This window comes from Canis aureus, chromosome 19 (genome assembly GCF_053574225.1).
Source record: "Canis aureus isolate CA01 chromosome 19, VMU_Caureus_v.1.0, whole genome shotgun sequence".
NCBI classification, from domain to species: Eukaryota; Metazoa; Chordata; class Mammalia; order Carnivora; family Canidae; genus Canis; species Canis aureus.
Window position 1 is genome coordinate 58,332,016 of NC_135629.1, and position 14,612 is coordinate 58,346,627.

Sequence of the window (14,612 nt, forward strand, 5' to 3'; positions counted from 1 at the left end):
CGTGGTTTAAATCATGACACTGTGCTGACTCCTAAGAAGAGGCAGGGAGGCCACGTAGACTCGCGGCAGCGCCCAGACACCGTTAAGTCCGCCTCCAGGGAAGGTTCCGCACTCTGGGCGCACGACCTTCCTGGGGCAGCAATAAGGCACGGCCACCAACCACAGAGATTTATTCTCTCCCCGTCCCGGAGCCCAGAAGTCTGAGGTCGAGGTGTGGCGGGGCCGCGCGTCCTCCGGGGCTCCAGCGGAGGGTCCTTCCTGCCTCTCCCAGCTCCTGGGGCCTGGGGGACCCTCGGCCTGCGGCCGCCTCGCTCTGGTGCCTGCCTCGGTGACACGAGGCCACCTCCCCTGTGCGTCTAAGAATACCTATCACTGGGTCCTAGGCTCCACTGTGGCCTCCTGTCTACTAGTCACACACGCGACTCTGCTTCCAACTAAGACCCCATTTCACAGGCCCAGGGGTCGGGACTGGAGACCTGCTTCGGCCCGTAACACAGTCACTGGTCAGCGCCGCCCCTCAGCCTTTCAACATCACCCTGTGGCTGGGCACGTCTCGGGAGCACCTCGGGGGCTCATTCATGAACAAAAGCAGCCAGCCATTGGGATCCCTGGGTGGCGCAGCGGTTTGGCGCCCGCCTTTGGCCCAGGGCGCGATCCTGGAGACCCGGGATCGAATCCCACGTCGGGCTCCCGGTGCATGGAGCCTGCTTCTCTCTCTGCCTCTCTCTCTCCATGTCTATCATAAATAAATAAATCTTTAAAAAAAATAAATAAATAAAAAAGCAGCCAGCCATGGCCTCGAGGGGCTGCCCTTCTGGCCGGGGGAGAGCGACAATCCCAGTGAATGAGTGTGTGTGCAGACGCTGCGGCGGGCGGGGGCTGACAGGGATGTGTGTGCTGGGGTGCTGGCTGGCTGCCCTCTAAGAGGAGAGGCAGGGTGCCCGGGTGGCTCGGGTGGGTAAGCACCGGACTTTCCATCTCAGCTCAGGTCTCGATCTCACAGTCGTGAGGTTGTGAGACTGAGCCCTGCACTGGGGCTCCGTGCCGGGTGTGCCGCCTACTTAAAAGATTAAGATAGGGACGCTCGGGTGGCTCAGCAGTTGAGCGTCTGCCTTCAGCCCAGTGGGTGATCCTGGGGTCCTGGGATGGAGTCCGCACTGGGCTCCCTGCAGGGAGCCTGCTCCTCCTCCTCTGCCTGTGACTCTGCCTCTCATAAGTAAATAAATGAAATACTTAAAAAAGCACATACATACAAGACAGTAGCCAAGTTAGGCCTCGCTGAAAAAGATGGTCTTTGAATAAAGACTCCAGAAAGTGAAGGAGAGCCCAGTGGGTTCTGGGGGAGGGCGGCGGTGAGAATGCCAGCTGACCGAGAGTGGGCCGGAGGGGTGGCCAGATGGACACAGACCTCCCCTTACTGACCCCGGAGAGGCCTCAGGCATTTACCAAGTGACGCAGGAAGCCACGGCCTGTCCCGAGCGTGAGCAAAGAGGGGCTTCGATCCCACCTGAGCCTCTGCAGTCAGACGTGGGAGCAGGGCCTCCCCACACGGAATCACAGTCCACGCCCCGGTCACTGGCTCCCGTCCAAGGTCCCGACAGGGATCCCACCTGGCCACCAGCACCCCCTCCAGGGCCCACGTCATTTTACCTGCAGCCTCCACCCCATTCTGAGCAGTACGAGGCGGGCAAACCTGAGAGTGAGTGGTGCCTGACGCGTGTAGGTGTGAACCCAGATGCCCAAACCTCACACCCTACGGAAGTCCACGACCAGATGGGCCTGAGGCAGAAGGCCTGGCCGTGGAACCTGGCACTGCCCCGTCATCTGGCTCGGAACTAGGAAGCGACCCGACACCCCTCGTGGGGAGAGTGGTGTGCGCCCCTGGGGAGGAGCAGGGCATTAGGGCCCGACCACCAGGGGACACTCCCAGGGGAACCGAGAAGCCGGGTCCCCTGCTGCAAGGCCTCTGGGCGAGACTCACCAGACATTTCCGCTTGACAGCTGGGCGGGGCAGAAGGCTGCAGCCACCTGGAGGGGAGACAGCCACAGTCAGGAGGTCCCCAAGGCCGCTGCGGGGCCCCGATACCACAGCCACAGTCCTCACCTCCAGGCCACCCCCGGAGGTGTGTGTGCTCTGCTCCCAAGCCATCGCCACCTGCCCCCAGCCCCGGGCAGCTCCTGTGCCAGCAGGAGAGCCTCAGGCTGTTGCCCCCTCACACGCTGGGCCACAACCAAAATCCTCCGGGGACCCCCCCACCTCCTCGTCCCACTCCTTGGCCTCCCCCACGGCCCCAGGCTTCCTGTCTATCCCTGAGCGGCTCTGAGCACGTCCTCAGGGCCACAGAGAGCTGGACCCCGCGCGCCGCTGCTGCGAGACGTTACCCGAGTCCGCGGTCTGCGGCGCTGCCCTGCCAGCCTCACGGAGCTCAGGACCTCGCCACAGCCCAAGCGAAGCCCCTGGGGACGCGCCTGGCTCCCAGTGGCCCTTCCCACACGGAACCAGGTGAGCGGCTGTCACCGAGCGGCCCCGGACAGCCGGCTGCCACCAACGCGCGCGGCTGCGGGGAATTTGCTGGTTCCCTGTGGGTGGACGTTGCCATCTCCAGGACGGAAGCCAGAGTCACGAGGCCACGCCCAGCACCCACCGGGCCCCACGGCACCCCAGCACGGGCACTGGTGGGGGCCGGGGCCGGGTCCCTGGAGGTGGGCACCCGACAAGAACTGCAGGCCTCTTCCCCGCACTTGTCTACGTGACGAGGTTCCAGTGGCAGAGTTCCCAGGGTCCACACCACCCTCAGGAGACCCTCGGCGGCTGCACGCCCGGTGGGCTCACGGCCCCGCCCCGCACCCATGGCTGGAGCAGACCCCAGGGCTTCTAGGGGAGGCTCAGAGCAGAGATGAGCTGGGCCACGGACAGACAGACATACCTGGGTTCTGGCGCTGAGGCCTAGCAGACCCTGGCCCGCCCCGTGGGGTCCCCCTGCCAGCCGTGAAGGGCGGGAGGTAGGACGACCGGAAGGAGGCTTTCAGTGAGTGAAGGCCAGGCTGGCAGGCTACACACTAGTGTAAACAGCCTTGGCCGGCCACACCCTTGAGGCCTAGGACACGGCAGGGAGGTGCCGCGGGGGGCTGCGCTCCTCCCCCCGTGCTCAGAGCTCCACTTCCCTATATGAGACCCAAATCTTGAAGTAGCAGTCACCCCGACCCACGTACCCTCGGCCACCATGGCCCCCTGCCTCTGCCAACAGACACCAACCTGGTTTGGGGTTGTTTATTTTCACAAGCAGGGCCGTTTTCCGACACCTGGGACAAAGGGGACACCGTCCCAGGGGACCCTTGGGCTCGGGCCTGAAGGTGGTTGGAGCAAGGAAGAGCACGTGCCCAGGTTCCGGGCCAGGCTGGACCCGCGCTAAGCTCAGGCCCAGGGACGAGCTCAGTCTGGGCACAAATGCATCCCCACACACCAGTGGGAACGGCATGGGGTCTGGCTTCAGGGAGGGAGACGCAAGTTGTCCCTAAAACTGCCCAACAGGACCACAGCCGCTGGGCGGCAACGAGACAGGCAAAGGCCTGCGGGTGCAGTCTGACAGGAGGCCGAGCCGTCGGAGCAGAGCAAGGTCCGGAAGCCCGTGGGCCCCGCTGTCTACGCGCCAGGGTCCAGGCGGCGGCACTGGGCCTCCAGGACACCACGGAACACCTGGAAGCGGTGGTTGAGGTCAGGCCGCGCGTGGATGCGGAAGCGGGTCCCCAGGGCACCGTCGGGCGAGGGTGCCCCGTAGAAAACGCGCTGCACCCGGGAGTGTACCAGGGCCATGGCGCACATGGCACAGGGCTCGCGGGTGATGTAGAGGTCGTAGCCCGTGCACACATAAGGGACGCTGTCGTCATGCATGTCCCCATCCTCGTCCAGCTTGCGCACGGAGCCCACCCGGACGCTCTGGGGAGTAACGGCTGGGACGAAGGAGCAGGCGGGGTAGGGGCCGAGGTCATAGGCGCCGCGGCCCTGGCCCTGGGCCACCAGGTCAATGCACACCATGGTGGCGTGCAGCAGGGGGCTGGCCGCGTTGCTGCAGTCGTGACCCGTGGCCAGCACTCGGCCTGAGGACGGGTCCACCACCACGGCCCCCACCGCCCTCAGGCCCCTGGCAGCCGCCTGCCGAGCGGCCCACACGGCCTGCTCCATGTGGCCCTGCATCGCTGTCCGCTCCTGCGCCGAGAAGAGCCGCCCGGCCAAGGCACGTGTCACCTGCCGATCCTCGTGGAAGGATGTGGGCCAGTGGGCCCGCGCCTCCTCAAACTGGCCTCTGGTCAGGGGCGGCCGGGCAGGCACAGGCACCAGGAAGGGCTGGCCCAGGCCCCGAGGGTCCACGGCCGGCTGCGGGAGCAGCTCGGCGAGCGACCTGGTGCCCGCGGCCGGCCCCGCCAGGCACAGCAGCATCTCTAGCGCATGCGGGCGGCTGGCATCGCGGCTCGGCCGCACCCTCTTGAGGTGAGGCTGGGCGGGCAGCGGGTGGACGGCCGACACCTCCTTGAGGAGGCGCGAGGTCTGGCGCTTGTCGAGGACGGGTGCGGCGTAGGCCAGCACCAGCTCCACGTCCTGGGACTGCTGCTCGGACAGGACCGGGAGGGCTTGCCAGCGCTCGGGCTCCTGCTCGGGGCTCCCGGTCTTCTCGTCCCCACGCTGCTCCACGGGGCCCGGGGCGGGGTCCATCCTTGGCACGGCTCCGACTGTGGGAGATAGAGATCGGAGCAGAGCATCATCCGTCAGCGCAGGAGGCGGGGAAGCCGCAGGAGTCCGTCCCAGGTCCGGCCCAGGTCCCGGAGCGCGGCGGCTGAAGGCTCCTCCGAGAGCTCCGCCCACACACAATGCAGCCCTGGCCACGCTCGGGCTCACATCCTCCCAACTCCGGGTCGGCACAGCTTAAACCGTCATCGACAGTCCCGTGTCCCTTTGACACGAACCACCAGTGAACACGCGCCCTGGGTGGCGGAGACTTAGCGAGAAAAAGAACGGGAATCGTCTCCGTAATCGTCTTCACGTTGGCCTCGGGCTCAGGTGATCACGCTCCGTGTTTTAGCTTAAACAGACGCGTTAGTAACTTCACCTGTTCCTTTGAGCAGTTTTTGGAACCGGGGCTGCCAGGACACTTAATGTTACGCACGACCCTCGCATCTTGACCCTGTGGGTCGGGACCGGCTCAGATAACGTCAGGCCTCAAAGACCCGCCATCTCGACCTGATGCTGGAGGACCCAAGGTGCCACCGTGCACCCAGAGCACGCGGCCCGCCGGCATCCTGGAGTGGACGGGCCCCCATCTGACAACCGTGGGCTTCTACCTCTTGCGACACGTCTCCCAGCACACGCATCAGCTGCACAGAACCCCCCGTATTTGTCAGCCAGACTTGCTGGAGGATGACCTGCCCGTGACATCCTGGCCCACCACGCTACGTCCCGAGCTCACGACGCAAGTCTGGCAAACGTGCAGAACCAGGGGTGCTGGTGGCAGCTCCGAGGAGTGGAACGTGTACAGGGCCCCCCAGCACTTGCAGCACTTCCCACGGAGGGAAGGTCCGCGGCGCCGACTCCGCACCGACCCCCAGCACACACCACGCCCAGCACCCCGCAGCCCACACAGGCCACGACAGCTCCTCATCTGTACGGCAAGACACAGAGTCTTGCTTGTTCCTCTCAAAGTACGGCTGTCTCGTTAGAACAGGTGGCAAGCAAAGGAGCCTGCCACTGGGACGCTGTGGGCTCTGGTGCCAGCTCCCGGGCAGGATGGGTGGAAACCACAGCAGTCACCGTCTGACCAGTGGCTGCTCCAGTCCATGCCCAGGTATGTGCCCGGGAGCACCGGGAACACGCGTCCAAGGCAACCTGTACACACGTGTTCACAGCACAGGATTTGCAGCGCCGGAAGGTGGGCATGGCCCGTGTCCTTCAGTGGAGAGGCGGATACACGCAACGTGTCCATCCACACACCGGAACAGTACTCAGCCACAAACGGGGGTAAGCCCCCCTCCATGCCGCCCCATGGATGGACCCCAGCTCATGACGCTCAGGAACCAGACACCGGAGGCCCCACAGGATGGGAGCCCACAGGTGTGACACGTCCAGGACGGGCTCGCCCATGCATGGGCAGGGGGCTCGGGGGTGATGGGGAGTGACTACTTTGGAGCGGGTGGAATGTTCTGGAATAATACCACGATGACAACTTGCGATGACCCCACAAATATCCTAAAAACCACAGATACGTCTGTTTTAAATGGTCGAACTTCCCCTTGGCGAGGCTGCTGAAGAAAGCGGGCGGGGTGGGACATGGGCAGCTGCCCGGTCAGCAGACGCACACACGAGGCCTGGCCGACAGCTGCCCGGGCTGCAGCGGCCACGCGTCCTCCCAGCGACCCAGGAGGGAGCTCGGGGAACGAACCCTTCCTACACGCCCCGGCGAGGCTCTGAGGGCTGGAAGGGCTTCGGGGGCCGCGAGGCAGGAAGGCAGAGTCGGGACTGACCAGGCACAGGCCCTGCGCCCCGGGGAGGGGGGGAGGCAGGCGAAGAAAGCAGCAGCGTCCAGAGTCGGTGACCTGCTGAGCCCTGGCCCCGCTGCACACGTCGGCGCACACGTGCTCACGCCCAGGAGCGGGCTCCAGGCACCCGGCTGCCCCCTCGGCCGCCCTCCAAGCCTCTGCTGCTCCTGCCCAGTGCGGCCCGGCCCGGGCATCTCCGCGGCTGCTCACAAGCACTTAGTTCACGGTCGGTGCCCGGCCTCCAGCGGCAGGCCCCAGGCGGGGGTCCGGTGCACGGGCAGCCCCACGGACACCGGTCGCTACAGCCCCCCACGGCACCCCACCGCCATCGGGGGTGCCCTGGAACTGCCCACGACCCCCGGCAGGCCTGGCGGGCGGACTCGGGCTCTGCAGGCAGCCCCCGTGGGGCTCCGGCCTGCGGCTGCTCCAGCCCTGCAGGAGGCAGGCAGGCCAGAAGCTGGGCCCCGGGGTCACCCACCCCAGGGACGGCGGCGCGAGGGACCCCACAGTCTCGGGGGCGGGCAGTCCCGGAGGGCTCCTCGGAGGCGGTGTGCCCCGTCGCTTACACGGACCACGCGGCCTCCTGCGCTTGGAAGTTCCAGAACGTGGGGGCACGCGGGGTGCGGGGGACCCCTCTGCCGGGGGGCGGGGGGGAGGCCCCGACCACTCACGCCTTCAGCGATCTCTACGACGCCTGCAGGGCGGGGACACCAGTAAACCGGCGGCGCGGCGGCGGGGGCGGCGGGGGGCGGGCCGGGATGACCCCAGGCGCGCGCGCGGGGGGAGGGGCCGCGGGCGCCGCGGGCGCACGGGGTCTCCACCGCCGGCCGCAGGGGCGCGCGCACGCGCACACGGGCGCGGGGAGCGGCGGCCCTCGATCCGGCCGCCCCGCGCGCACGCGCACACGCGCCGATGCCCCCGGCTGCCTCCTCGCCCCCGGCGCGGCCGGCGTCCCCGCCGGCCGAGAATCCACCCCCACCCCCGCCCAAGCCGCCACCCCGACTTGCCGTCCGTGGAGCCCGGGCCGCGAGAACCGAGCCCCCCGGAGCCCCGCGCTTACCTGAAGCGCCACACGCGAGCGCTGCGCCTGCCAAGTCCTAGCAACCGACCGCCTGCCCCGCCTCCGCCCGCGCCGCGGGGCACGACGGGAGCGTAGTTCCAGGGGCGGGGTCGGCGCGGGACCAGGGGCGGGGCCGGGACTACAATCCCCACAAGGCTGCGCGCCGGGCCGCGAAGCGCCGCCCCTCCCCCGAGCGCCGCTCCCGAGACCCGCTGGAGCGCGGGGGAGCGCGGAGTTGAGGGTTCGAGACCCCGCTCGGCGGCGGCGGGGAAAAGAGGACCCTGGGCGCCGTTCGGGAAATCAGACTAGGGAGACTGAAGCAGAGGCGCACACGGCACCCACTGCAGCGCGCCCCGAGCCCAGCTAGCTGCTGCCACGTGGCTCCACCGAGGCCGTCCGCAGAGAGCCGGGGACTCAGGTTCTCCTAAGGGTCTCGGACTGGGCGATTCTTGGCTTCAGTTTTCCTGACTGTACAGTAGCCGGAGAGGACCTCCTGACACTGCCGGGCAATGCATGGTAATTTGATGAGCAGCTCCAGTTATTCATTGGAGTCCAACAGGTTTGACCCAGCGGTTCTCAGCCAGGGTCAGGGGGACGTTGCGGGAGGTCAGGCACATTTGTGGTGGTTGTGATGGGGGGCGGTGCACTTGGCATCAAATGGCATCAAAACCTGCAGGCCGGGGATGTCACTCAACACCCTGCGGTGCACAGGACGCCCCCAGCCCAACCAGCCCCCAGTGTCCGCAGGTGCACAGGTTGGAAGACCCCGGTCTAACCCCATTGCTGAGTGTGGAGAAGAATTCAGATCCACAGGAGCCCTGATAGGGTAATTTTAATTTTTCCATTTCCTCCCTGTTTCCTTCCTGCAAGAACCAAGGAATTTCCCCCCAGAAGATGGGTTAAATGTCTATCCCGGGAGGGGGCGGCGGGAGGGAGCCGCTGGAGGGGTGAAGGGATCCTCCTGGTGATCCTGCTGCCACCAGGCTCCTCACCCCTGCAGGGCCCTGAGAATCCATCCCTGTGTGTTTCTCGTCGTTTGCAAAGCATCGCCTCATGCCACCATTTATGCCCTAAAACAACACTCCAGGAAACAAATTTGTTCGCAGCTGGTCACTTTCCTTTTTCTCTTCCAAACAAAAAGTCAGATCAATGTGTGCTTTCATTTTCTATTTCACACATCTCTCCAATCCTGGATGTGCCACTCAAGTTAGCCTAGAGCCCCTATTTGGTTGCCTTTTTTTTTTTTTTTTTAATTTTCATGATGTTTGGCATGTTGTCAAAAGCAAAGACTAGATTTTCTGCAAATGAAAAATGAATCTCCTCAATGTATTTTTATGCCTGTTTTTTTTTTTTTTAAGTTAGCTTTATGCCCAACATGGGCTCAGACTCACGACCCCAAGATCAAGGAGTCACATGCTCCACCAACCGAACCAGCCAGGTGCCCCTTTTTCTGCGTGTTTTTATTTTTATTTATTTTTTTAAAGATTTTATTTATTTATTCATAGACACAGAAACAGAGGCAGAGACATAGGCAGAGGGAGAAGCAGGCTCCACTCCACGCAGGGAGCCCGATGTGGGACTCGATCCCAGGTCTCCAGGATCACACCCCAGGCTGCAGGCAGCACCAAACCGCTGCGCCACCGGGGCTGCCCTTCTGCCTGTTTTTAAACTCTCGATATACAAAAAGACATAGAAGTAGGAATATAAAGTGGTGCAGCCACCATGGGAAACAGTATGGCAGTTCTTCGAAAATAATTACTCTAGGACCCAAAGACTGCCCTCCTAGGTATGTACACAAGAGAGTTGAAAGCAGGGACCCAAACAGATTCTGGCCCAGCCATGTTCACAGCAGCATTACCCACAATAGACAAAGGGTGGGAGTTAAAGTATCAACGGGTGAATGGGCCCTCCATATACTGGAATGCGACCCAGCCTCAAGAAGGAAGGGACCAGACCCCAACACCTGCCCCCACGTGGACAGACCCCGAGGACACCGGGCTCAGGGAGGGAACCCAGACCCAGAAGGACACGTCCTGCAGGACCCCACTCCCAGGAGGTCCCTAGAGGAGGCCCGTCCACAGAGACAGAGAGGAGGTGGTGGGAGCCAGGGGGGGCGAGGAAGAGGAGGAGTAACTGGGAACAGGTACGGGATTTCCTTCTGGTGACAAACATGTCCCACAATTAGATGGGGTTGATGGTTATGCAACATTGTGCATTCATTCACACCAATGAAGGGTGTTCTCTAAAACAGTTAATTTTATGTTATATGAAATTTGCCTCAAAAAAATGTAAAAAGGAAAAAAATGTAAAAAGGGGATCCCTGGGGGGGCTCAGCGGTTTAGCACCTGCCTTCGGCCCAGCGCATGACCCTGGAGTTCCGGTGGAGTCCCACATCGGGCTCCCTGCATGGAGCCTGCTTCTCCCTCTGCCCTTGTCTCTGCCTCTCTCTGTGTGTGTCTCTCATGAATAAATAAGTAAAATAATAAATAAATAAATTTTAAAATTAAAAAATAGTAAAAACACACAGGAAGAAAAGATCTTTGCCTTCCGGTGTCCTGTCTGCGTGCCACCTTCATCTCCTTGTAGGACAGGAATGGACCAGTTCTCTGAAAATACTCTCTCTGCAACCAGACAGAGGTTGGCTGGCCCCCAACCCACCTGTCTGCCCTGTGAGGCCCCCTCCTCCAGGGACGCTGCTGTCAGGCTGTCCAAGCAGACACATGACCTATAAAATGCATCCCTGGGCAGCCAGGGTGGCTCAGCGGTTGAGCATCTGCCTTCGGCCCCGGGCATCGTCCTGGGGTCCTGGGATCGAGTCCCGCATTGGGTTCCCTGCAGGGAGCCTGCTTCTCCCTCTGCCTCTCTCTGTGTCTCTCATGAATACATAAATAAAATTTAAAAAATAATAAAAATAAATAAAATGCACCCCTGCATTAGTGCAAAGAACTCCACTCTAGCGAAGAAAACCAAAGGAGACCTCCCCCACCCCAAATCTTTCTAACAAAAGTCAGCACGGAGTCCAGGAGGGGAAGGCAGTGTGGTCGAGTGAGCAGGGCCAGGCAGTGACAGTAGCCCAGAGCTGGAACCACCCCAAGTGAACGGGTAAGCACATTCAACACTGGTGCTGGATCAGTTAGAGGGGAGGAAACCACCTGTGCCTTTGTTTCCAGGACGTGGAGTGGGGTAGGAACGGAAGTGGATGGGCATCTCCTCTGTGGGAGCCCCACACGTGCTGGGGCCCTGTGAGAGTGGTGCTTTGCCTGCTGGGCACCGAGCTCCTCTTCTGGACATGGCAACCCAGTTCTTGTGTCCATATAGTTCCCAGGACTGCACTGCCACCTTAGCCCACCTTAGCCCATGAATCAGAGCATTTACCTCCCCTACCCCTGCCCCCAGCCTCACTGATTGGTTCAGAAATGGACTTGTGACTCAGTGGGACCCATGAGAGTCAGCCTTGGGATTTTGTTTGGAATGTAAGTGGAGTCCTTCTCATCGTGCTCTAGGGTTAACCCCTGGAGCTTCCAAGAGTGATTTTTACTACCCAATAGTGGAGCTTGTCTGAAAATTAAGTCCAAACAGAAGAGAGCAGATCCCAAAGAGAGAGAGGGGTCCCGGGCCTTAATAACATTGTTTAAAGCACCTGGATCTAGCCCTGCCTGAATCAGGAAGTCCTTGGGCTGTCCTGTGATTCATTCTGTTTGCTGTGTTTTTTTATGACTTAAGCTAACGGGAGTTATGATTTCGCCCTTTATGAACCAAGAGCTTCAATCAATAGGGTCGCTTCTGTTTTGACATTGCTCATCATTTCACACAAGTCACAAGTCACATGATCCTCACGACAGTGTTGGGTTAGTAGGTTAGTAGTGTCCAGAACCAACAGGTAGGAAAAAGCTTGGCATTCATTCCCCAACTGTAAGTTGAGTAGCAGCAGAAAGCGCCCCGGAGTGTCCCGCGCCCCGGGGTCAGCTGCTCCAGGCCACAAGCTCTTCCATTTCCACGGGGCCGTCACCAAGTGACTCCCCCTGGGGAGGAGGAGGACGTCCCTGCAAGCCTGCCCCCACCTCCACGGGGCTGGGGGGACAAGCTGCGCTCCTCCCAACCGCTTTGTTTATCTGCTCGCCATCCTGTTGACGTCTGAGGTTGCTCCGCCAGGTGTTTCCCACGCTGTGGGGATCCTCAGGCCCCTCTTCCTGGAAATGTGGGGGTGGGGGCGGGGTGGGGCGGGGGCACTTCCTCCAAGGCCCCGGGAAGGCCGCCCAAAGCCAGCAGAGCGGCGACGCCGGCTCCCTGGAGGTTGTCGCCGCCTTACTGCCCCGGCAGGTGTCTCAGGTGTCTCGGGAGCCAGCCTGGCCGGCTTAGGCAGGCGGCGAGCGCGCCTCGGCCCTGGGACCCTGGGACCAGGGCGCACACACCACTGGTCACGTGCCAACCATCTGTCACTTCCCCGGGCCAGAAAACGGTAGTTTCTGAAAAACAAACTGAGCTGTCCTCGGGTTCTAGAACCCAGCCTCTTCGCTCACATCTCTTCAACCCTCACTTTGCACAGAATTCATAACCGAGCCGGCTCTCTGCCTTCCCAGGCCTCCGCGCCGAGACTCCCAACCATTAGTAATGTTGCCTGCGTGCTCGTTTGCACCCCGGCAGGGTTCAAAGCATTGACATGATCTTATTTGTCCTCAGGACAATCGTAAGGAGCAGAGCAGCAAGTATCCTCATTTTATTTTATCTTATTTTTTTAATGATTTATTTATTTATTCATGACAGACACACACGCAGAGAGGCAGAGGGAGAAGCAGGCTCCACGCAGGGAGCCCGACGTGGGACTCGATCCCGGGTCCCCAGGATCACGCCCTGGCCGGAAGCCAGGTGCTAAACCCTTGAGCCACCCAGGGATCCCCCAAGTATCCTCATTTTAAAGATAAGGAAACATTGTATCCACCATCCTTTCCATCATTTTACCCTTAGGGGTAGGTTTATGCTGTGCTTTCCCCCACTCACCCCCCAAGTCAGGGTTTGCTTGTGTCCAGGTGCCCTGTCCAAACAGGGCCTGAGGGCCACAGCCTCGGAATGACCTCTCCACGTCCCAGGGGGCACACAGTCCCAACGGACCTGGCCATGTGGGACTGGGGTGTGGGGAGGAGCCCCGTTTCTTTCTTTTTTTTTTTTTTTTAAGATTTTATTTATTTATTCATGAGAGACACAGAGAGAGAGAGAGGCAGAGACACAGGCAGAGGGAGAAGCAGGCTCCATGCAGGGAACCGGACGTGGGACTCGATCCCAGGTCTCCAGGATCACGCCCTGGGCTGAAGGCGGCGCTAAACTGCTGCGCCACCCGGGCTGCCCAGGAGCCCCATTTCGAATAGTCCTTATCCTGCCCTGCCCTACCCTTTTATTTTAGTCTTCCCAGCACTTATTATTTATGTATCCAGAATGTCTGCTCCACCAGAGATGGCAGTTCTGTTCCCTGTGGTGTCCACATTAGCCAGCCCAGTGCGAGTGCTCAGTATAGGCGACCAGCTAATGTTAAATAATAATAACAATAATAATATAGCTAATGTTAAAATAATAACAATATTATTATTGTTATTATTTTAACAAGACAGATGGGATCGCCCACACATCCCTTGAGGCGCCCTGTGCACCCTACCCAACCGCTAAGGATCAAGCAGGCACTGTCGTCACTTACTTACCAAAGGCAGCAGGTCCCAATCCCTGGCTTCAGGCCTGATCAGCAGGTGCAGTGATTTGGGTGCTTCCCAAAACATCCACATCCACAGCCTTGCCGTGCCCTCCCCCACCATCTGAGGGACCCAGCACCTGCTCCAGGACACTCAGTGAAGCAGGGGTGGCTTGTGGGTAGTGGGCCTCAGAGCGGGAACCCCCTATTCAGCAGCACCACTACAATATACACTCCTTTCAAAATGCAGATTCTTGGGCCCCACCCCAGACCTGCTGAATCAGAAACTCTGGGCTGGTCCCCAGCCATCTGTGTTTCAACAGGCCTCCCCTGGGGCCTCCAGTACCCCTCTCAACTCGGAGAGCCAGGCCCCTTGCTCTCCCACATTTGCAATGTCTCGAGATGTCTCTGGTCTGATGTCATGACCCGGGGCGCTCCTGGCACAGAGTGAGTGGGGGCCAGGGATGCTGCTGACCCCCCACAGAGCCTGGGATGCCCCCAGAGAGTCACCTGCCCTTAGTGTCAGCAGGGCCAAGGACGACACACCCTGCATTCATTATTTGAAAAAAAATATTGAGTCTGACCCCTGCTCATACTGGACATCAGAGTAAACCTCCAGGGGTCAGAGGATTCAAACCCGGGCAACCCCAGCATCTGTGAGTCACCCCCATTCAGGGTGTGTCATTAAGTGTGTGCAGCATCCCAGGACCTCAGGGGTCAGATTGTCACAGAGGGCAGTCTCCTGGGGGTCAGGGGAACCTCCTGACACAGGTGGTCCCACCTGGGGGACATTCTGCTCCCCGGGGGGCATTGGTGATGTCTGGGGACATTTTTGGTTGTTTCAAGCCCAGCGGGTGCTCCTGGCGTGGAGTGGGTGGGGGCCAGGGATGCTGCCCAATACCCCACAGCGCTCAGGACACCCCACAACCGAGAATCATCCACCCCAAGTGTCAGTGGTGCCTGAGACATCCTGCCCAGGAGCCAAGCGGGTACACTAGCCGTGGTCAGGAGCCCTGGACAAACGCCTTGGGGCCTGAGCCTCAGTTTCCCCACCTGTAAGTTGAGATGACAGGACCTATTCGCCTTCAGTTGTTGCAAAGACAGGGACGAGCGCGGCCCAGGAGACACCCAACCCCTGGGCCTGGGGTGGGGGGATCGATCTGGCGGCAGACCCCGCCCCGAAAACGGAGGCCCTTCTCCGACGCGGCGATGTCTACCTGGGGAAATAAGGGCCCTTCTGCAGGACAAGAGGCCCTGCGTCAGGGGCCGGAGGAACCCCGGCGTCCTCCGGGCCCCCCGCTCCGTCCTCTAGGTGCCGCCGCCGCCGCCGGGGGCCCCCGGAGCCGC

General features: G+C 61.3%; 2 protein-coding genes across 10 annotated transcripts in view; both read right to left on the bottom strand.

Annotated features, from left to right (window-relative positions):
- SCAMP4 (secretory carrier membrane protein 4) overlaps nt 1-14,612 on the bottom strand; it is a 27,891-nt gene extending 13,279 nt beyond the window's left edge. For 3 of the 9 annotated variants that reach the window (XR_013358422.1, XM_077860664.1, XM_077860657.1), the window contains exons 1-2: nt 7,589-7,672; nt 1,982-2,028 (exon numbers count right to left, since the gene is read on the bottom strand). Coding sequence is in view for 8 of the 9 variants with exons in the window: in XM_077860664.1 (XP_077716790.1) it covers nt 1,982-1,988 (7 nt within the window). In the remaining variant the exon portion in view is untranslated. Of the gene's footprint in view, nt 1-1,981; nt 2,029-2,927; nt 3,049-3,256; nt 3,388-7,094; nt 7,251-7,588; nt 7,673-14,318; nt 14,408-14,482 lie in introns of those variants that run through there. The other 6 variants (XM_077860663.1, XM_077860662.1, XM_077860660.1 and 3 more) reach the window with 6 other exon arrangements.
- ADAT3 (adenosine deaminase tRNA specific 3) lies at nt 3,257-7,668 on the bottom strand. Its single transcript, XM_077860656.1, has 2 exons — nt 7,589-7,668; nt 3,257-4,728 (listed from the first exon to the last, which is right to left on the bottom strand). Exon 2 carries the CDS (start codon nt 4,709-4,711, stop codon nt 3,644-3,646), a length of 1,068 nt encoding a protein of 355 aa, XP_077716782.1. The 5' UTR covers nt 4,712-4,728; nt 7,589-7,668; the 3' UTR covers nt 3,257-3,643.